The 23,072-nt window shown below is 36.2% G+C and overlaps 1 protein-coding gene across 1 annotated transcript in view; it reads right to left on the reverse strand.

The window, feature by feature from the left end:
• sema5ba (sema domain, seven thrombospondin repeats (type 1 and type 1-like), transmembrane domain (TM) and short cytoplasmic domain, (semaphorin) 5Ba) overlaps positions 1 to 23,072 on the reverse strand; it is a 115,032-nt gene that overhangs the window by 42,297 nt on the left and 49,663 nt on the right. The window contains 4 exon segments of the mRNA XM_043248996.1: positions 1,419 to 1,463; positions 1,465 to 1,485; positions 14,302 to 14,347; positions 14,720 to 14,819. Coding sequence (XP_043104931.1) covers positions 1,419 to 1,463; positions 1,465 to 1,485; positions 14,302 to 14,347; positions 14,720 to 14,819 — 212 coding nt within the window.

Genomic DNA, 23,072 nt, shown 5'->3' on the forward strand with positions numbered 1-23,072 from the left:
ACAGTAATATAAAAATATTATTGCCATTTAAAAATAGTTTTATATTTTATTTGTAAACAATTATAAAGCAGTTTTTCTGCCTCCAGATATCATTCAAATATGCTTTTTTGTTTTCTCAAGAAACACTTCATATTAATTCATATTCATATGAAATATGATATTGTATTCGTGTTGAAAATATCCGTCCTGCTTAATGTTTTTTGAACATTGAACCATTTTCATAATTTTTTGATAAAGAGAGTTTATCTATATAAGTATTTTTATTGTCACCTTTTATCAATTTAATGTGTCCTTGCAGAATAAAATTATTACTTTACATTAATTATTAATTTATTAACATGAACACATACACATTTTCCTGTGAGAGCATTTACGCTTCACCAAAGAGTGAGATTACCTCAGCTTTTATTTTCTTACTACTACACACCAAAATAATCCCATCTAACACTGGATCAGCGAGTCACAGCATCAACCTTTTTGTGCAGCTGACTGTAAAAGTAACAACATTTCAAAAAGAATGGGATGTGATAAGCACCTTAACACCACTGAGGTATAAAGCCACGTGCCTTAAATTAACAGCTAAGGGAAAAGACTGTGATTTGTACTGTCTATTCAAGACTGCCACAACGTTAGCAAATGTACATCATTTACTGAAAAAGTGAGCAGCAGATCACTAATGTTCTTAAAGGAACACTCCACTTTTTTGGAAATAGCCTCAGTTTCCAACTCCCAGTTTTTGAATCTACTCAGCCGATCTTCTGGTCTGGCGATAACACTTTTAGTATAGCTTAGCATAGATCATTAAATCCGCTGCATGATATCATTGCACCTACTTCCTTGGTTATTACGCGCTGACCTTAGTACACAAGAGTCAAGCTTTAAATAGAAAAATACTGAAACTCTTCGCCATTTTTGAATGTGATGCTACTGGTCTAATTAGATTTAATGATCTATGCTAAGCTATGCTAAAAGTGTTATCGCCAGACCAGGTATCGGCTGAACAGATCCAATAATGGTAAAACTCAACTTATTAACTCTGGTGGAGTTGGAGAATGAGCCTATTACCAAAAAAAGTGGAGTGTTCCTTTAATACCAATAACATGTTACATAGGGGAAAAAGTCAAACTAGGTGTTAGTGTTGGTTAAAAACCCGTCTTTAGATCCATTCTAAAGAGCTAAGCTTTTCCTGCCAATGCTTTAATGTGCTGGTGGATTTTTCATTTTGCCTTTCACATTCAGCGAATGATACGCTCAAGAAAGAAAATACTGACCTCTGGGCTTTAAAATACTGAATACGTAAGCTCAACATATTGCCCTCCCACAAATCTCAACAATACTCCGACCCTCTGGCCAATGGGCTGTCAGCATTTTAAAAGAAATGTGCCTATTCAACAGAGAACCTGGGGGTTTAAAGTTACCTCCGTCTTCCCTTTGCTTTGACAGGACCTCCTGGTGTCTTCTTCTGCCTGGGCCCCATTCCGCTGCCTAGAAACCAAAAATAAACCCGAAAAAGTGACTTGCCGTGATTCGCAGTTGCCCGGCAGCTGTTTGTACAAAGCAGGAGCCAGGTTACGCAATTGTTGATGATAATATTGCATTTAGCCAGATGCATCAAAAGACATTAACCTTATTGTGGTGTTTATTGTGTAAACAGCATGATAAGTGGGCCAGCGCTTAAAGGGTGTGAGGTAACTAGACAGTTGGAAGACCAGATGCAATTTGCATGTAAATACCATCCCCTAGTCTCATTCAAGCACAGAGACTCGTCGTCTTCTCTCTATTCCAGCGCAAGCCACCCCATTTTCCTCTGCCCAATTATGCCCCTTAGAGCTCCATGTCCAGCCAACAATAATAGAGGCAGCACTTAAAAACTGCAATCCTGCTGCCTTAAGGTTGGCATGTGCACAATCACGCCGGACCTTTCACAAATTATTCAGATAAAAGCACAAAGCCGCCACCTTTGTCTCTCAGCTTGAGGTCCCATTGGTTTCAGATCTCGAATGAAACACTAAATATACTCCATTTGTTTGTATGGCCCACTAAGGTTCAAAGGAAATATTAGGAACATAAGAAACCGCTCAATGTGGAAAAGCAGATAAAGCTGATGGTAATTGGTTTAGTGTATTAATAGCGCAATTTCTCTTACATGACCTGCCATGCTTTGGCTCAAGTGAGCTCTTCACGGATGGGACTAAATCATCATAATTATTCTCAACATTTGAATCAGGAGGAATATTATATGGCAAACTTCATGGGATAAATTCATGAACGAGCTTTAGACAAAAACTTGGTGTGCTTAAGGAAATTTGTGAAATTCTCGGTGCATTTCCCACATGCCAGTTTAAAAACAGCAAATGTTGCACATAATGTTGATTTGGATCATGTAGACTGGATAAATAAAATACCCCTATTGAGTAATAATGTAGAATGTAGAGTAGTAATGAAAACATCCGCCAAGTTTTAAATCTGAAAGTGCACCGTGTACAAAGTTATTTTCTCTCAAAAGAAAGAACTGACTCTGAATCATTGAAACAAATCATTTTTAAAATGAAACTCAAGACGTTTCATGTTGTCATAAACATGAAAATGTAAGAACAATTTGGAAAATCGATTAACTATCAAACCCAAAGTGAAATAACATTCATCACACTGAATGAAAAGTACATTTTGATAGGTGGCGCAATGCACCTTTCAGAATATATCTTATTGGTCGGTAAGTGGACAAAGAAAAATACATCAATCAACAAGATGAAAATTAAAAAGACTTTGTCTTACGCCACAGCTCTCAAATGTCGCTTGTATTTTTAAATAGGATAAACACAAGAGCATTTAGTCATCATTGACATTGACATATCTTGATGCAACGTGAATAAGATTTAAGGCCAATATTTTTTTCATCATATTAGAGCTCACCAGCAATCATCTGGTAAAAAGAATTGTTGCATCAAAACTCTTCAAACTGCAAGTCATAAATAAGTCGTAAGGGCTTGAAAGGAGAATGAGGATGAAGAATTTTTCCATTTTTGGGTGATTTGTACAATTAAAATGAGTTAAAAAGACTGCTTTAAATGAAATCACGGCAGGCCTTTGGAGTCACATTTGAGAGTCATTGAACAAATAAGGTCAAAATAATTGCATAATATAAGAAAATGTCCGTTTTTTTGACCTTTCATTAATGTCAACTTGTTATTTGGGACTCCCAAAAACAAAATATCAACCTTTCATAAATCATAATAGGGCACTTTAATATTGCAAACTGCCTGAATTTTATTGGTGGCATCATGTATAGATTTAGCTACCTCCTCCTTGACAGTCAAAGCAGTTAACAACACCAAAGCTGTCAGGTACAACAATGCCACAAAGATCTGGTGCTCTTTTGTTTGTGTTTGCATTCATGCGTGTTTCAGGACTGAGACATGTTTGTGATGGATGCCTAAGCGGTGAGTCATCGTTCAGGTCATTAACATCTTGTCTGTGAGCCCCTGTTTTCTGGAAGAATTCGTCAGCTTAACCCTGACCTTAGCCACGGCAGTCCCTCTCTTCACACCACACTGGAACAATGCCAGTGCTCCAATGCTATTCCCAAAGAGCATTCTGAAGAGGCAGGCTGTGAAAAGCACACTGTATGCCATGTTTGGCGAGGGATTGAATGTGAAGTTGGAAACCCTGCCACCGATGGGGGGCCAGAATCCACCAGGCTGGGGTGGATGGTGATGGGAGAGCTTTTCACTGGTGGGAGGTTTGAATCTTTGAATGATAAATTACTTTTGACAAGCGTTATGCCAAAGAAGATGAGGTAATATATAGATTAAAAGCATGCAGAGGTAATGACGCAGCTGTTTGTTCATTAAGCCCTGGTTTTTCAACCTTTTTGTGGTATACTCTCATAACCTCTTCAGTATGGTTCAAGTACCTGTCATAAACACCAACAAGAAATGTGGTCTTACATACACAGGATTTAATTTAGCTTTAAAAAGAATAAAATAAAATACAAAGTAAAATAAAGCAAAAATGTATGGTTATTATTAGAATTGTTATTATTATTGTAATGTAATGTAATAATAATAATACATTTGAATTATTTACATTATTAATGATACTACTATATTTTTACTAATCACTAATATTTCTTATACTACACTTTTATTAATAAAATAAACAATAAATATAAACATTTTTAGACGAGAAAATTTAAAAGAATTTCTTTTTTCAATAATTTCAATAAATTTTGCAAATAATTTTAAAAGTCTTGGCTGTCAAAGTAATATTAATTTATTACTAAATAAAATGTTATTGTCATTTTAATATAATAATAATAATAATAATAATAATAATAATAATAATTAATTAATTTTTAAGCTAAAAACAATACTGTTTTTTGAAAAATAAAGTAGCTTCCCTTGAACTGGAGCAGTTTAAGAAAAAATAGAGACATATGCTAAGAAAGATAAACGACAGTTTCACATCCCTACAATGCTTGAATAACAAACGATGCACCATAAAGCAGTCCAAAATGCACTTTTTTCCATTCGCAATTGCTGTAAACTCCCAAAGGGTATAAAAGATGTTGGAATCACAGATGAGCATCCGTTTCGCCTACAAAGCTGTCAAAGAGAAATCACAGTGAGGCATGTGTGCTGAGACTGTGCAGCCTAATGTGGCTCTGCAATTGGATCTCGCTGGTCTAATGAGGCCACCGCACCGTGTATGTGCACTAGCTCAGAAATCACACTCGGCACCACTATTTGTGGCATAATTACTCAAACTTCATCTGTTCTAATAACGGTGGCGCACCAAGCCCCTGCCCTGGCATCCTCATGAAATAGTATCATGAATTTTTCATGGAGGGATAAAATAGTTGGGATTTATTTATACATAAATTAGTGAGGCACAGAAACAACGGCAGGGCTAGAAAATGCTTTCCATTCACATCAAGTATTGAGAAAATGCTAATATGAGCACAAGATAGGGCAGAATGGTGGAGCATTACGCAGTTTGCAAGCTGTGTGCTTTCGTTGATAAGGCTATTGTCTCGCTGGCACATTACAAGTATTATAACTGAAAAGCATATCATGGGACACTGCACCTGTCCTCAAGCCACCTTCAAGCACTTGTTACTTGTCATTAAGAACACCATTTTCTTCTCACAATATGTTGACAAATTAATGTTTTAAAAGTAAAACATTCATATAATGTATCTCAATCATACAAGGTCATAAAACTGCATGCATAATATAAACTTTTTATTCAATTAATTATATAGTATAAATAATTTAAACATACACATCACAAGGATCATTTTAAACCAAGCACATATTAAACCAAAAGAAAAAAATCGAATACAGGTTTGGCTCAACTTTCCAGGGTAAAGCATAGGCCTCTGGACAATGATAGCACTTTTAAATTTCATGTAAACTTTGTATATACATTTTCTTAGATAGTAGATAGTGTTGTATATATAATCCTTGCCTTCTGTTTTCCAACAACAGTCTCATATAGGAAGCTAAAATACCAGCTAAAGTATCTGCAAATAAAATAAAATAAAATATAAAGCCATCACATCGCTTTGTCAAAAGTACTTTTACGCATAATTTCCTAGGATATGTCTATATCAATTTTTTTGTTTAAATAGGTCACATTATTGTTTTTAATAGTGCTGTCAAACAATTAATCACGATTAATCAATGTACCTCTGACTTGATATATTTTTATCTACCTCACAATTTAAGAAAAAATTATAAATATCCTTTTTTTACAGTTTCACTTCTTCTGTAAATTCATTTTAAAAATGGTTAGATATTTTATCAGAAAACAAGTCAAAAATACAATGACTGATACTTGAAGTACAGACCATAAGTTTGAACGAACACTCCCTTCCCTCCAAAACTTGACTGTTTTGGGATGAAAATGTCATTTGCATACTCATTAAGGAGGCCCCTGATTAAAGCGTGATGGCTCCGCCCCATCCAGCCAGCTGGAGCAGCGTGGCTATCCGTCTCATTGGCGTATCTTCAAGGTCCGTGTGCTTCAATAGGCAAGCCGAGGCACCGCCCTGTTTTGTCCTTTAACAGAGTGCCCTATTGAAGCGGCCCCATCCCCATTTACCGCCGCCCTCAAAGATGTGACATGACTCTCAATACCTCCGCCTCATTGTCTAAGAACGCTGAACCTTACACAAGAGGGCGCAGATATGCTCTCTAGCATCTTCTCCTTCCCCCACGACATTCCCTGAGCCTTCTCTCTCTCACTTCACATTCCAGCACCATATTCAGCATCAGAAAAATAGAGGCAGTGTAGCATGGCGGTGAGCACCCCGCTCTGTAGGCCTGAATAAGGGTACTGCCTGGTTTTGTCTAGAGACGTGTGTGCCCTGGACATGCAAATAGTGAGCCCTTTGAAGGTTCACAGCTGTGCCGTCTGAACGCATTTACTTGGGGCTGAAGAACAGGATGAGAAATGAAGCAACAGGTCAGTGTCTAATGCACAGCTATAACAACGCAGTCACTCTACAACACCGGGATAAAAGCATCATCGCATGCACCGTAAAGGCGTATGTGTAGACGTGAGTGATGGTTTTAATTTAACAGGGCCATTTTGAGTGAACCCAACTGCCTCAGCAAGTTACAAAAACTCCTAAGCAAAAGAGCAATGATTTGAGAGGCTGAGGCACACCGATGCCACAGTGCTTTTCTCATCCTTTAAAGCATAAATCACGAAAAAGTTTGTTCAGTTTATTCTCCAAGTAAGAAAAGAAAAAAGTTTATTCATCTTACATACTCTAAAGAAGTCGTATTACCTCTAAGCTATTTTTTGTTGTTGTTATTGTAGTTTTTATTTTACATTTTTATACCTTTAAATGTTTAATTTTACTGGAAAGCAAAACAAAAAAAAAATATGTGATGTGATTACAATGTTTGTGTTCAGGAGAAAGCGCATGCATGCTTTGTAGTACTCTTCAGAAGACTCTGAGGGAAAAATTGTTAAATAAATTGTTATTTTTGTTGTTTTTTGCACACAGAAAGTATTTACAAAATTTTTTTGGTTTAATTTTCTAATTAATGTTTTATCTTTAAATTAAAAATAATAAATAAATAAATATACATAATAAATAACATCAATTTGCTTTAGCAAAGTACTTAGTACTAAAATGGGAAATATTCATTTGTTAAAAATATTAATAGAGAACAACAACAAGTGTTATAATATTTGTTTTTTAAAATTGTAAACCGTATTATATGAGCATCTATTTTAAAATGTTTAGACATTTTACCAAGTCAATAATACTGATTAATGTAAAAATGTCAGATTATTATTTTAATTTTATTATATTATTTTATTTGTTTTTGCAGTTGACAAATATATCTTTAAAATGTACCAATAATAACACATTTTCTACTTTTTATGCAAAGGCAAACTGACAGATCTTTTGTGATGAAACATTTTTGCCAGTAATTTTGTTAACAAGACTAGCAATAAATTAAATTGCCTGCTGCAAGTCAAGTGAAATAATTTTTTCACATTTTTTTCTTTAAAAAGGCATTTCCCGTTGGGTTTCATTGTCTTCTTCCATTGTTATCTGTCACAAATTAGCCCTCCATTGGCAAAGACTGCATCAATAATTTAATCTGGGCAAATTGCAGAGGGAAATTAATCATGAGTGGGTAGGATGAAATCAGCCCAGATTCATCAAACTCGGAGGTCAGAGAGTTGAAATTTGCACCTTGGGCGAACGCTGAGTGATCATACCAAAAAGAAGACGCTTAGCGTTGCTCTTCCTCATTTTGATCTCAAGTCTAAAGCATCCTTTTCCTAAGGCCTCAGCCATCCCACGAGAGCTAGAATATGAAAAATGTAGCACGCCGCATAGCTGCTGCCGTGATCCTGCGAGCCTCTGTCAGATCATTAGAATAAATGAGAGCAGCAGCCACCATTGTGCTCATGCATTTCCATCTGTTGAGCCGGATGCTGTTTCATAATCACCGCAGAGTATTTGTGAACACTGAACATATTTCTCTAACCAAAACAACACCAGAGCAGAATCTAAACAGCTCTTGTTCCCAGCTGCTATTTGCTCACGTCGGGTACTTCCTGTTTTATTGGTTACAGCTGAAGGGGGCAGTCACCTCTTGACCACAGGGTCGCCGGCCAAAGCAGCTGTAACAATGTCTACTGAACGCATTCGGCACACAGAGCTCTCACGCCATTGTCTGTTGACAGAAAGCAGAGACCTCTGTCTTGTCAATGCAGAGGCTGACATCTCGGATGTTTGAATTTTGGATATAGACTGAGCAGTGTACCCTTCAGAGCAAATGTGTGGGAATTCTGTGAAGTATTTTTGACCTCTGTTTCAGGCTATTGCACAAACACAGAGAGGATGGGAAAGATGGGGAGAATTTATGATCTTTCGTATGTCTTGCCCAATGGAGTCCAGTGCTGTTTTGGTCATTGTATAGACGTAAAAAATAAATAAACTGATGTCGGTTGGCTTCATCATTTGGAAAAAAACATCTAATGTGGTTCTTCATGGCGCTTTGTGCTCTGAAATGGGTCAGGACCTTTGAAAGATTCCTGATTCTTACACAGCCTTTACAAACATTGTGAAATAGCAATAGAAAATGATTACTTTGAGGAAATTCTTAAGGTGGTACACTGTAGAGCAGCACAATGAAAGGTTAATCTTAAATGCTCTTATCTTGGTCATGCGAAATGCTCTGAAATTACATCAGAAGGAAGGCTGTGACAGCCGTGCTAATCTCTGTTTATGTTTACCTGTATTGCTTTTCATTTATTTATTCTACGCTAAGCACTGATTTGTTACCAAAATCCCTCATATATTTTCAGGCTAAATGAAAGATGTCCAATTGCATGCAGATCATTCGCCAAAACTGTCTGCTATGACACTTTAGACAATTTTAGAAAAGAAATAATAAAGTCACAGAAAGATTTTTTAATTTTCTTCAATAAATCCTTATACTCACCAAAGTTGCCTTCATTTGATCAAATATGCAATAAATGTACAATATCTTTATTCCTGTAAATATAAAGCTAAATCCAAAATTATCAGTCATTCTAATATTCTTATTTTGGGATCAAGTAATAATTTTAAACTGTATTAAACAGTTGTTCTTCTTAATATGGAAACTGAGTGTATATGTGTACTGTGTATATTTATTATATACACATATATATATATATATATATATATATATATATATATATATATATATATATATATATATATATATATATATATATAGAATTATGCACAGCACACATATATTATGCAAACAAAAACTTTTATTTTGGATGTGAATAATCATGATTAATCCTTTGATCCATTAATTTTGTCTTTATAAAAGTCTTTACTGTCAATTTTCATCCCTTTTTAATTCATTTAATAAAACAAGAGAGCCCATGCTTTTGGAGGACATTGTAACTAGCTTCTAACACATGAAAAATGACAACTTAAAAAAACTAGCTGCTAGTCATCCTAATACAACTGTGTCAGATATAAAAAAAGCAAACCATCAAGCACATCCACACAATTCACTTGGGCCCATGCATGAACTTGAACCCAAAACTATGAACCGAATCAGACTGAGCAGTGTCTGGATTCCTCTGTGGCATTAAATTCTTATCCTTTATTGTACTTTATGTACTTGCGTGACATAAAAACGAAAATCAACAAAGACAGAAGGGGGAGTTGTGACAGAGATTCCACTGAGAGATGGAGGGAGGATGTCGTTATGAGTATTTGTGGCATGCAAGCAAGTCCACTGGATAAAGACGGATGATGCAGACTTGAGATAGACTCCACAAACTAACTTATCCATGAACCATTTGTTTACATTCCAGTTCTGTCGAACTGAGGGCTTTATCTCATTCCTGACTCCTCAGCAAAGAAAACGCTCCTCTCCCATAGCTCTTCATTGCCGTACATAACATCACATCACTCTTTAGTGACCCTGAGGTCAAGCTTCTGGTCTGGTTCCATCTCCAGAGGTTCTGAGCGTCTTATGTGGCAGATCTAAACTTTCATTCTAAGACCCTTCACTATACCAGGCAAAATGTTTAGACAAACCAAATGTGTTCTTTATTTTTACTATTTCCTTTATGTTAAGGAAACAGTAAAGACTATAACATTACACAAATGCAAGTATAGGAATTATGCATAGCTATAAATGATTATGTTTTATAGTTTGGTCAAAGTAGCTTAACCTATTTTACAGGGTGCATTCTGGAGAATCTGCAAGAAAATTATGCCTTGCTTCACAAAATACAATGTACATAAATCCAATTTATATTTGTCTACAAAACATATCAAGAATATGCCTTCAGATCAAAGATCATTATAAACTCATTCAAGTATGTACAAACTTCTGTCTGGTAGCGTGAAACCTGAGAAAATCATGCTCTAATATATTTGTCGAACTACAGCGACATCTTTGCGAATGGAGAAATTATTCCAGCTCATTTTGCAAAAAGCATTTAGATGATGGCTGAACTTTTGTTTTTCGGAACAGCATGGTGCACGAACATCTATTTTCACATTAGATACAGCCATAATGTAAATTAATAGCCATGAGCACATAAATAGAATAATGCAGGCTCTGAGAATGAACTGTCATTATCTTATTTCTCCTGAGCAATTGCATTAGTCAGATCGACAGATTCAATAACGTTTATGGAGTCTGTGACTGGCTATATGCTACCGCCTGAATTGTGCGAGAGGAAGTTCATCCCACATTGTAAAACCGATCTGTCCAAATCTGGTCCATTTGCGCAAATGCCTACCAAAGGGGACGGGATCAAGAGCCGAGAAGGAAAGAGAAGCTGACAGAAGCTGTGTTCTGAGTTTCCTCTCTATCGCTCATGTAATAGAACCTACTTACAGCGTGAAGGAGTCTTAGGACGCGCACGGAAGGAGCGCAGTATGTGGGTGGGTCTAGATCTCAGTACCTTGAGCTCCCCCCATTGTGCCAACATAGTGACGCCAACATCATCAGATGTTTCTGATCCCATGAGACGGCTGGTCCTCGCGAGGCGGAAGCAGCGGAATCCTGCCGCCTCATGTATCCGTTCAGATCTTGGGAACCAGCAGCAGCAGCACAGTGTGCACAGACAGCATGCAGGATCTCAGGATAGACAGGTTTGGGATCCTGAGAAAAGTCTAATGCTTTGACAATAGCGGTAGTTACAAAATATGGTGTGGATAAATGTGCTTCATTTATAAATCATTTCTGTGCACCCTGGGTTGATTTATAAAGCAGTTGTCGAAAATGAAATTGCTTTGTGTTCAGAGTGTCTAGTTTCAATACCAGTCAAATGGTTTCTGAACTAAACTTTCAGAACGGAAATGTAAGTAAGAGTTTTAAAGAAATATTTTAATATTACGGACTGTACGGTCCAGACATATCTGTAGAAAATGAAATAAAATGTCAAATATTATAAACTATTATATAAAAGAACACCCAATAATAACAATATTTGTATCATTTTATTTACATACATACTACAGACAAAATGTTGTTATTAGATTGTTACTTCTGTTGTTGTCTTTTATGTTTTTAAAAGAAAAAATTATCAACTAAAATGTAAATATACATTACAATTGTGAAATATTATTACAATACCAGTTTTAGCATTAATAATAATAAATATTTCTTAAGCACCGGATACTACAATGATTTCTGTGACACTGTGTAGTGCTGAAAATGTGCTTTTGTCATCACAGGAATAAATACTATATATGTCAATAATATTAAATTGTAATAATAACAGAATACTGTTTTTATATTTGATCAAATAAATGCATAAACAAATCATGAGCATAAAGTATAAAAGACAATGTAAATTATCATTACACATTTTTAAATGGTGGGGTTTTTTTCTCTTTTAACTTATGCATATCTACGTGCAGTATGTATATATGTTTTATATTCATGCATTTCTACATAAATAAATGAAATTCTTATGCATGCATAATTCCAACAGCTACAGTAATTTCTTTTCAAGTATTTAAAAATCACATAAGAAAGAAAACTTTAGTTACATTCTAGTGTAGTGTACATTATACCAGGCCGTCGCAAATTTCCCTTATTCATAGTTTCACGGAAATGAGGACAGCAGGTGCGTACCCATGGGTCAGCGAAGTGAATAATTCAAGTGGTAAGAATCAGCTTTTTTCACCCCATCCGAGCCTGGGTAAAGTTGAAAAGGCTCGTCTGAGCTGTTGCTCTCCCCTGCCAACGGCTGCATGTTTGGCACCAAGACATACATTTCTGAGATGAGCTGGCTTTCTGTCAGCCCCATTACACTCCTGGCAGAAAGATGCAGGATAGCTCTAATGGTGTGGGGAGAAGGACAAAAGGAGACTGAGAGAGGTGGCATGCAGGTGGAAGTGTGGACAAAAAGTACAGCGAGCAGGATGAAAAGATGAAGAATGTGTGAATATGATAGGAACGAATGAATAAAAGAGGATACTACACAGACATCAATGTGCTCTGTGACAATGGCTTATTCTAAGAATAAAATGAAAGCATATAATAGAATCTCTGGCTACAAGATGTGATGTATAGGTGCTGAAATTCTAACAAAAAGTTTAATGGCTGCATCTGCCAAAATGCTAATTGGTTACTGCAGTTTTTGTTACCAAATTATATTCATAGAACGTTTTAAAAAAGTATCTGTGCTCAAAGGAAATCTGAAGTGGAATCAATTATTTTCTCATTAAACAATACAAATGAAAACAAAAATAAATCTTAAATATCTACATTATATCACCATTCAAAAGTTTCACAATCGAAAAATATATATTTTTTATGTTTTCAATAGGCATCTCTTAAGCTCATAAAGGCTGCTTTTGTTTGATCAGAAATACAGCAAAACAGTAACAGTTCTACAATTGTAAAACACTGTTTTCTATTTAAATATATTTTTAAATGTAGTTTATTCAGTAGCTATTTTCAGTAGCCAATACTGTTTGTTTACTTACTTTCTTTACTTACTGTTTGTTTTTTTGCAAGAGTATTGATTATTAAAAACATCCAAAGACCAGCACTTAGTTGTTGTTTTTTTTATGTAACAGTGTAAAAGTGCTCACTGACATTTTTGAGCAAGTGTCCTTGCTGAATAAATTATTCCTTTTTTCAAAAATATCTTATTGACCCTTCATTTTTGAACAGTAGTGTAAACTCAAAGGTTTTTCATCAATGCTACTAAGACAAATAACTCAATTTTATTCTCAGGAGCCATGAAAGGGCAACCTCCGTAATGTATTCCATTTAATGGCTTTACTGTAGCAAAACTAAATGTATTAATTATGGTGTTATGTGAAATGGTTATAATTCAGGAAGCCATGCTTTGTGTTGTCAGGTCAATTCTGCCAGCAGTGACTCATTCTTCATCTGCCCGTTTTAATTTTCTCCCTCTGTGTGCGGTTTAGGCAAAGACACTCTCAAAAGCTGGCAAAATACTGCTCATCGATTTGGACCCTGCCTCCGCTTGTGATGCTCCAGTTAGTCGAAATGAAGAAAGATCGGCCTTGTTTATTCACAGTTTGGAATCGCCCAGGAGAGATACCAGGCGAAGGTGAGATGGAGGAAAATGAAATTGCATCTAATCCTCTCCGCTGGGACAGCGGAGAAAACTGCTGCAAATTTAGTAACGTCATTGAAACAAAACACTAGACGCAGACATGGGAATATGTGAATGGAGTGGCTTATTTAGCTCCGATTTGTTGTGCATTCAGATGTGCGCTGGATATCTAAGGTGAGAGAGAATGAAACCGGCTGATACTCAAATTTTATTCAGTCTTCAACCAAAAGCTTCATGCATGAAACATTATGAGTGGTCTGCGAGTCAGAGCATTCAATACATTTCTGGTACATCTACCAGACACGGCACAGAGATTACTGGGGGAATAAAAGAGATATATGCAACCGCAGCAACAGGTGGGAAAGCCACCACAGTCTCATTTCACTGCTTTATTTAGACCTCAGACAGTCCTGGCTGACCTTCTGAGAGGTTTTAGCTCCAAGCCAGACTAGAAACTTGGTACTTTCGCTAAGGACGCCCCTAGCTCTCTGTGACGGCATCTCTGCTTTCTTTGAAGTCTGTCCAGGCAGTTCTGGGTACTGACCCATTCATTTCAATATCAGTAGCCATCAGTAGCCAGCACTCTCCAACACCCAAAGGTCTGACAGACGGCAATAGACAAAGTCACAAAGGCCACATCAAACAGGAATCCTCATCTAGTGGAGAATATTGACCATTAATAAGCACTGTAGGTCTGTGTCTCACCTGAATTAGGGAAATGTTGTTTAAATTCAGTCTGAAGAGGTAGTTTCTGCAGACAAAATAAAAGAGAGATTGAAGATGGTTAAATTTATATCATCTACTGGAGATGCAATGAAAATGTACCCTTTATTTGCCAAGGGGAATTAAAAATAAAGTTTGGTCCAAAAGTCTGAGACCTCTAGTAAAAATGGTTCTGTTTTTAATTTTTTTTGCTGAATAAAATGACTAAATAAAGTCTAAACACAAATACAATTATGGGTTGTAGTAGTGACCAAAAAATGACAAATATATGTACACTTATACATATTATATAATGAAATTCCAAACAAAATGTTTAATTATACTGTAAAAGAAACAGAAATATAGAAATATAAAACTCTGTATTTGTATTGAACGTATTGCATCAATCCAAAGTTTTTACCTTGCTCCCACTATAAGTTCATTCCTGGTGAGGTCAAGGGTCAGCTGAGAGTAGTCCCTTACACCAGGATGGGAGAAACTGGAGATCAAAGGACTTAGAGCTGAAAGACCAAAAAAGTGTGTATGTTAGTGATACAGAAAGGAAGTGGTTGCGTTTGACAAACCTCAATAGTTCAAAGCATATGACAACAAAATCCATTAAAGAACTCCTGGTTTAGGGTAACATATGGATTAAGCATTACAAAAACGAGTAGAGGTCACTAATCCAGGAAAATGAATGTAGTTTCTTCCCATGAATCCCCAAGAACATGTGAGGAAGAGCAGAGAGGTAACTGGGCCTCTTCAAGGATACTGATCCTAATTCAACATGACACTTAGTCAAAACTCTGCTTACCCGAGGAATCTCAGAACATAAAAGCGCTGTTTGATACAAAGTTTCGCAAATCAAAACAATTTGCCCTGGCACACACTTACAGCACAGACTGGTCCTATTGAAGTGGGAATTACATGAGACAGAAAGGGCATTACGTAAATACAAAAACCACTTGATCTATTGTTAACTTTAATGTGGCTTAGTAAATGGGATTTTACTGCAAAAGGAACCAATAAAAAGATTTGTTATCCTTCCACGCAGAATAGGATCTCTCAGCAGTGTTCTGGACATGTCTAGCTAAAATACAGAAATCCTTGCCTAATATTAGATAATGTAGTTTTCAAATGTTTGTGCAACAGGTTCCTATTAAATGTCAGGCTCAAATTTCACTTTCCTAAGAAGCGTGAAAGCAAAGACCTTATCGTGTATGATAAATGTTACAAAAATTCAATGTAGGCCTACTAAAAAAAACTCACTTGAATTAAAAACAGAAAAGAAAAAGTACATTTAAAAGTAAACTTATTGTATCGAAGGTTGCATAATTCCATTTCAGGTTGCTAGAACAACTTTGACGATTTTTTTTTTATATAATAATATCTATTTCTAATTATTTGTATTATTGTTATTAAAATAAATCATACAATACTACAATTATACACACTCACACACACACACACTCACACACTCACACACACACACATACATATATATATATATATATATATATATATATATATATATATATATATATATATATATATATATATATATACACACACACACACACACACACACACACACACACACACATGTAATTTCTCTTTTAGGCACAATATATTCAAATTATAATAACAGGACTACAGCACAATGCTATGTGAATACAGCAAACAAACACAGCTGCAGCTTTCTCACAACAAAAGTCAAAGCAGCAGTTTCTGTTAACAAGACATCCATAAATACCACTTCATACAGTCCGAATCGGTCCTGGCAGATGGAGTCATCCAGATGCTGGGGTCATCAAAAACAATCTGTCATTCACATGGGAACACGAATTGAATAAATGTGTGGATGTGTCTGCATAGAATTTATATCAGAAAAAAAGGGGGGAAAAAAGCTTCTGCAATGCTGCTGAATTAATATATTAACAATCTGAATGATTGGGACCATATGGCTGCATCATTCAGGCATTATTTATGGAAAAATAATGACAGGGTAACAAACACAATCTGTACTAAGCCAACCTCTTCCACAAGCATCTATCTCACCCGTGTTAAAATGTGGTTACGGCCTTTGATGACTCTGATAAAATGTGTTCAGAGAGAATCATAGAAAATCTTATTGGAAATCGTACATCAAGAACAGCTGTCTTACAAACAGTGATAAATGAGGATAAAACAGAGTCTTTTTTTTAATAGATAAAAGTATATATATATATAAGCTTATGGAGTTTATTGATCCGTTACTGCAAGTCAAAAATGAGATAGCTCACAGTCTATAATATAATGCAGAGGTTTCTGACCTCTTGTCAAAGGATCCACAGAACCAGGCTTCTTAATTAGGTTAGATTACCTTGGTCAATCAGTTTGATCAGAAAAGTGAAAATTAACTTTTTGTCTAATCAAACCTCTCTAGAACTTTCATGTTTCACAAAAGGTTCTTTGTGGCGAAAAAGGTTCTTCAGATTACAAAAAGGTATGAAAGAGACTGAATTTGACTGAATGGTTCTTTGTGGAACCAAAAAAACGTTATTCAATGGCATCGTTGTGACAAATCTTTTAAGCGTGTTTCTTTTTAAGAAAGCAGCAATGACCTGCTTAGCATTGCTTGAACAACAACGAACATATCTATGCTTGTTTACTGCACGGTTTCCTTTTAGTCCGGTCCCAAATGCTTCATAAAGCATAAAACGCATGCACTGACAAATGGCTTAGATTGTGCAGGTTGAGGGACTGTGATGATAACCGCAGGGTCACCCGAGTTACCCAAACCACACCGGAGTTAAATGTCAGGCGCAGCATGAAAAAAGCTGATCTTTGCAGAAACAAACAGACTCAGCTGTTCAGCTGTAGGTCCTGCAGGGCTCAGATCATTCACCTACTAAACTCTCATAACATAAACCACTCCAATTCCCCTTTATAGTCATTTTAAGATAACCAACAAAATGTGTTTGCATCAGTACAATAAGCTTTGAGGTCATCTGAATGTTTGTTTACAGGAGTTGATCATAAAATGCCCTTTCTGACGGACTTCTAAGCCTCGGTGAGTTTTATATAAACGGTGCTTTTATATGCACGGACAGCTCCCACACATCATCAAGCCTGCCTGGCGTCCAGCAATCCATATGCAATAAAAAGGGATAAATATGAGGGCCGGGCCAGAAAAGGGTTGATGGACGATTATTGCATTTTTCTCACCAAATACGCAGCGGAAGTGATTAATGCGTTAGCCAGCAGATCCAAGCGACAAGAACAGATTCAACAGTCTGCATCCAAGATGCTCCTGAGGACATAAATCATAATCATTATGTTTTTTGTTCTCAAAGATTTACAGCTGACTGGTTCTTGATGCTACACGCAGAGAGGAAGACAGAAGGGGTGGTTTTAGCTATGCTGCTGCAGATATTGATTGCAAGACTGCCATTGTTAAGCTACAAACCAACATCAGCAAGTAACCAGCCACAGATTGAATCTGCAGACTGTCTTTGCTTATACTGGAAGGTTGGGGGAGGGGGGGTTAAATGAATTTAAATACGGATTTAAACAGGGCTATACTACACTCTTACTCACAGCTGAAAGCATAATCAGATTTGCCAAAATATTTAATTAATGAACACACAAGGGAGGATGTGTGTGACAGATTTAGTAGAAATTTGCCAAATTTTCTATAGTCTGACAGTTCGTAGTTCACATGCAAAACCTTACACCAATTATGATTAACAATCTGACAATGCATAAGATCATTGAAACACATTATACTGGGCTGTTTTCTTTAGGTCAAGGTCAGAATCTGTTTAAGGATCGTGAACCTGGATTTCTGCCTAGTTCTTCAAATCCATAGCATATAAACTCTTTTAGAAGCATTCAGAATTTGTTGTTTCAATGCACAAATGTTTGTTTAGATTTTAATATGAAAAAACTCATGTCATGTCAACATGTTTTATTTAATTATCAGGTTTAAGCAGATTTGGATAGTTATCCTTGTTGTGCAATGTAAGATTTACTGTAAATGAGAACCATCAATATTCATATTACTAACATTTTGGCTGTTTATTAGTACTTATAAACCACATATTAATGCCTTATTAATGACCTAGATCTTTTAATCATATGTCAAACCTAAACAACCAAGCTCTTTACAACTCTTCATAAACAGAAAATGTATTTATTAAGGCAAACATCTTCAGAATGTTAAAACTGGTCCTCAGTGAACAAATGTTTTATTAAAATTTCTTTATTTAAATCTGACTTCTTGATGTCATAAAAAATGTAAAAACACCTTCAAGTAAAAAGTTTATTTCAGTAATCATTAGTGGCACACATTTCTACGCATAAAAATGCAGATGATTACAATTATTCAAACAAGGATCACAAAACTACAACACTATTCTAATGAAAAGCTATTAACCCTAATCCACAAACAGCCAGATCATGAGTTTAAATGTTGCCCAAACATTTTTTTTTAATTAAGTAAAAAAACTCAAGCATAATTTATTATCCTCTACGTTTATTGAATTGATTGCTTTAAGCTTATCACTAAATACAGAAATAATTAAACAATAATAATCCTAAATGTGGTTAGGAGTAGATTAGGAATATTTTATGCAGTGTGAGGCAGAAAAATGTATCAATGAGAAATAGTTTTGAAAAGAATCAAGGTGAAGCTAATCCAATTGCACAAGAGCAGTCCTCTCTGGGATCAATACGAAAGAGTGAATATGGATCACCATTGACCGCTGTAGGCTCAGCAGTCTCGTGCTTCTGTAGTGTTACCTTTGATTATAAATAAAGCACATCATGTAAGTACTAGCCCTGTCCCGGGAGAGACACAGTCATCTCAGTCTGTATTTTGCATCTCTCCGCTTCAAAGACTGGCCCATCTCTCATCAGAGTTCAGAGAATCTTATCAGAAGATGCAGGCCGGAGCTTATCTGAGCACAGTCCGAGTTTTCTTTTGTTTTGTCTTCTGGTCTCCTTCCCCACGCCTGCCGTGTGATTTCCCTGTTGTTCGTCCCCTGTTGTCACTGCATGACTGGAGAGAGCCACAGAAATCTAAATCCTCTTACGCAGACTGCACTCTGATTATAGAAATAGGAAGACAATGAGCGCCCCAAGAAATGCCACGGCACAACAGAGGAAAGGACAGGCGGGGGTAAGGGCACTCTGGGGATGAGGCCGTAAATTAAGGGCCGGTTCAAGTCAGGCAAAGAACCAAAAGAGCACCTTTCAATGAGAGAGCCAATGAGAGAAACCTGCGTTGGCAATTTCAAACGGTCATTGAAGCGTAACACGTCAGCATTCACAATAGACAGGAAAGGCCAAGCAGAAGCATAAGGGCTGCTGCTATCAGTTTAAACCACTTACCAAGTTCCATTCCATTCACAGTTAGCAAATGTAAACCTTGCACTCCAAGGTTGCGAACACATCCAACAACCTCTACTTTCTGTGTCTGTGGTGACAGAGGATCCAACAACACGACAAAACAGTTCAGGCATCAGTGCCTCTGAAATCACGGAGCAATTATGTGGAGGGAGACACATCGGTAAGGCCCCCAAAGTTAAGGAACAACACTGTTTTTCTATTTTTTCCTTCTCAAGGCCCCCTTAAATGGGACCGGTGGTTAAGCAACAGCACTATTACCCACTAGAGATTGGTTTCTGAACATGTTCTGCAGACGAGACAAACAATCTCAAGACAATTGCAATGGCTGGGTGAGTGGAAGGTAGACAATGGCTCTGTGGCACCACTCCTCTCGGGACAGATTACTGTAATTCCAACCTAATAGGTTAGGACTTTGCATTAGGTTCTCAGCATTGGACATGCAAGGACACACCATACCTGACATTAGCTCTTAAATCGTGCTGTTTTCAATGTCGACGCTGGCCTATAAAAGTCCAAGATCCAAATCTGGTAACTATAGATGCTTGTTTTATACAACAATAGGTGGAATTTACTAAGGTGCCATTCATACAGAACAAGTTTTTGCTTTAAAAACATGAGATGCAGGGAAGTGAGAGTTTTTTTAAAAGCCATGTTTTAAGGACAGCATGTTATTCAAGAGATGTAAAAGACATTATTTTAGTCAATGTGCACTTAAAGCACATTATATACATACATATATATATATACATATATATACATATATATAAAACAACAATATATTATTGTGTGGCACATTAGATTACCCAACACATGAGAAAAGATGATGCCAACACCTGAGAGGACCCCAGATGATGCCAACTTTGAATAAATATACAAAACTACTATTTTTCCTTAGTTTCCTAAGTTTCTTTATATTGTAATCATTATGATCACAACTTGATTGCCTTAATTGTGTTCATTGTTTCTGCTTGCATACACATCATTAGCTTACTGCATCATTTATATTATTGAAGAAATGCATATTTCTGCTATATGGATAATTTGAAATCACCAACGAACTATTCTTCATTTGTAATGCAGAAATGTGCATCTCCTGTTAAGCTGCTTTGAAACAAATTGCTTCAGGGAATAGGTTATACATAAACGTAAGCTGAATTGAAAATGTGAATAGTTTGACAATATAAGATTACCGTATTTAATAATAGTAAATACTATACGTGAAAAGGTACATTTATAACAAATTTTTGTAGCTAGTTTCACTAGACTGAATACAGAACAGGTTTTTGCTGAAATACTGAATGCGTTTGGAAAATTCGTCTCAGTGTTTGTTGAATACGTCTCCAGAAACCTAGTAATTCTCAGCTCAGCATACATGTGTTTGCAGTGATACGGTGATATCCTTGTAGATAGACTAGGCGTGCAGGTGTGGTTGTACAAGCTTAGCCAAGAAAAAAATAAAAACATAACAAATACCTACACCCCCACACAAAAAAATCCATCCAAATTACATCCCCTGATATCTAAACATATCTGAGGCTCCTTGTAGTACCAGCATGCTATTGCTGTTGCTGGTTCATAGATATGCTGGCAATGATTTTTGAGGGGATTGTCACGTATGACATGCAAGGAAAAAATAAGGATTTTCTTTGAAGGGAATAAGTATCTGGTTGCTCTCAATATGGCATTATATAACGACACAGCAACAGCTTTGAGTTTCTTAAAGTGGTAGTCATATCATGAAAAAAGCCTTTGATCTCTTGAAATAAAAGGGTTCAATGTAAACATACTCAAAAGTATTAAAACTGGAAACTTTTCCAGGCCAAACAGACCACCTATTGAAAAAAGCTGCAAAAACTTCTCCCTCCGAACTTTCTGAAGTTAGATGAATACATTGACACTTGACCGGCCGCATTTGCACATCAATGATGCCTAATCGGTTGATGGCAACTTGGACCGGCCAGTCGTGGTGAAGTAATATGGAGGAGGTAGAAAAGAAAATGTTATTATTCCAGTTGGCATATAACAAAAAAGAGGTGTCTGATTATTTCAGTCTGACCTAAACTGACTGTGTGTCACATTTCGTTGAGAATTGTTTTATGAACCTGCCACAATCTAATCCAGGCTTTGCAAAGAGGTTGCTATTGAAGGTCAGGGCAGCAGCAACTATATTGGACCAAACAACAAACCTGCCACAAAATGTGAAGGTTGTCTCTCATTTCACATGCAAAGAGGGTGTTTGTATAGAATGTAAAGCTATAGCAGAAAAAATATCTTATTGGTGAAATAGTCACGTACAATAAATTATGACTTTGGTGCAACCTCTGGAGAAAATGCTCCTGTTTGATATAACCCCATTTAAATTCTTAGAAAGGAAGCAAAGCATTCTCCTAGTTTAAATTTTTAAATAAATAATGCTTTTAGGTATTTATCTAATTTCCCTTTATGTATATGCTTTGAGGTATTTATCTAATTTCCTTTATGTATATGCTTTGAGGTATTTATCTAATTTTCCTATATATTTTTGCTTTTAGGTATTTATCTAATTTTCCTATATATATATATATATATATAGAAAATTGTCTTAATGTAATGTTGCATAAGTAAATGCAATTTCTACATTGTTTTACTTCATTTTTAATAAAAAACAAGCCATTTCAAGTCAAACTAATTAAAAATTCCTTGAAGTATAAAATCTAATTCTTAAGGTTTTAAGTCCCATTCAGCAAGAGGACTGGCCCCAACCCTGGTGGTCATGCTCTACCATGCTAAATCATCTTAAGAGTATCATTTCCATGGTTTAGAATAGTTCAAAGGCATGTGTAAATCTACAGACCTTGTCGGAGATCAGAGATGGAGGCCCCAATACGCCTCAGGTGACTCCACTGAGCAGCCGCCAGAAGGCGTCAATTAAAAAACGTTCATCCATCAAAGAGCCTAATCTCAAGTTCGGCCAACACTTCCATTGTAGCAGGGATTCCATACCACTGCTTCAACATAAAAGAAGGTATTAAGGTGTGCTGTGGGACTTCCATACCATTGAGTACACATAAAGAGGGATTTCGAGGTGTGCTATTGCTTACAGTGCAAAGCTAATTGTTCAGCAGCTCTTATCGTGAATGCTATGCCACAGCGCCTTTGCTTCAATGAGCTAAAATGACGAAAGAGAACAGAATACCATAACAAAAAAAAAACGAGAAAAATAAAGACAATACCTTGGTTATCCGGCTTCACGATTTACTGCTTGTTTGCAAATTGTAGTGTTTTCTAACTCAGTGAACAAGGCCATTTGTAATTGCACTTTATTTCAACGCTATGAAAAGAAAAAATCTTCGCCGCTTTAATAGCAAAGCATCACATGACAAATCAAAATGCAACCTGAGTTT

The sequence above is a fragment of the Puntigrus tetrazona genome, chromosome 9, assembly GCF_018831695.1.
Source record: "Puntigrus tetrazona isolate hp1 chromosome 9, ASM1883169v1, whole genome shotgun sequence".
Taxonomy (NCBI): Eukaryota; Metazoa; Chordata; class Actinopteri; order Cypriniformes; family Cyprinidae; genus Puntigrus; species Puntigrus tetrazona.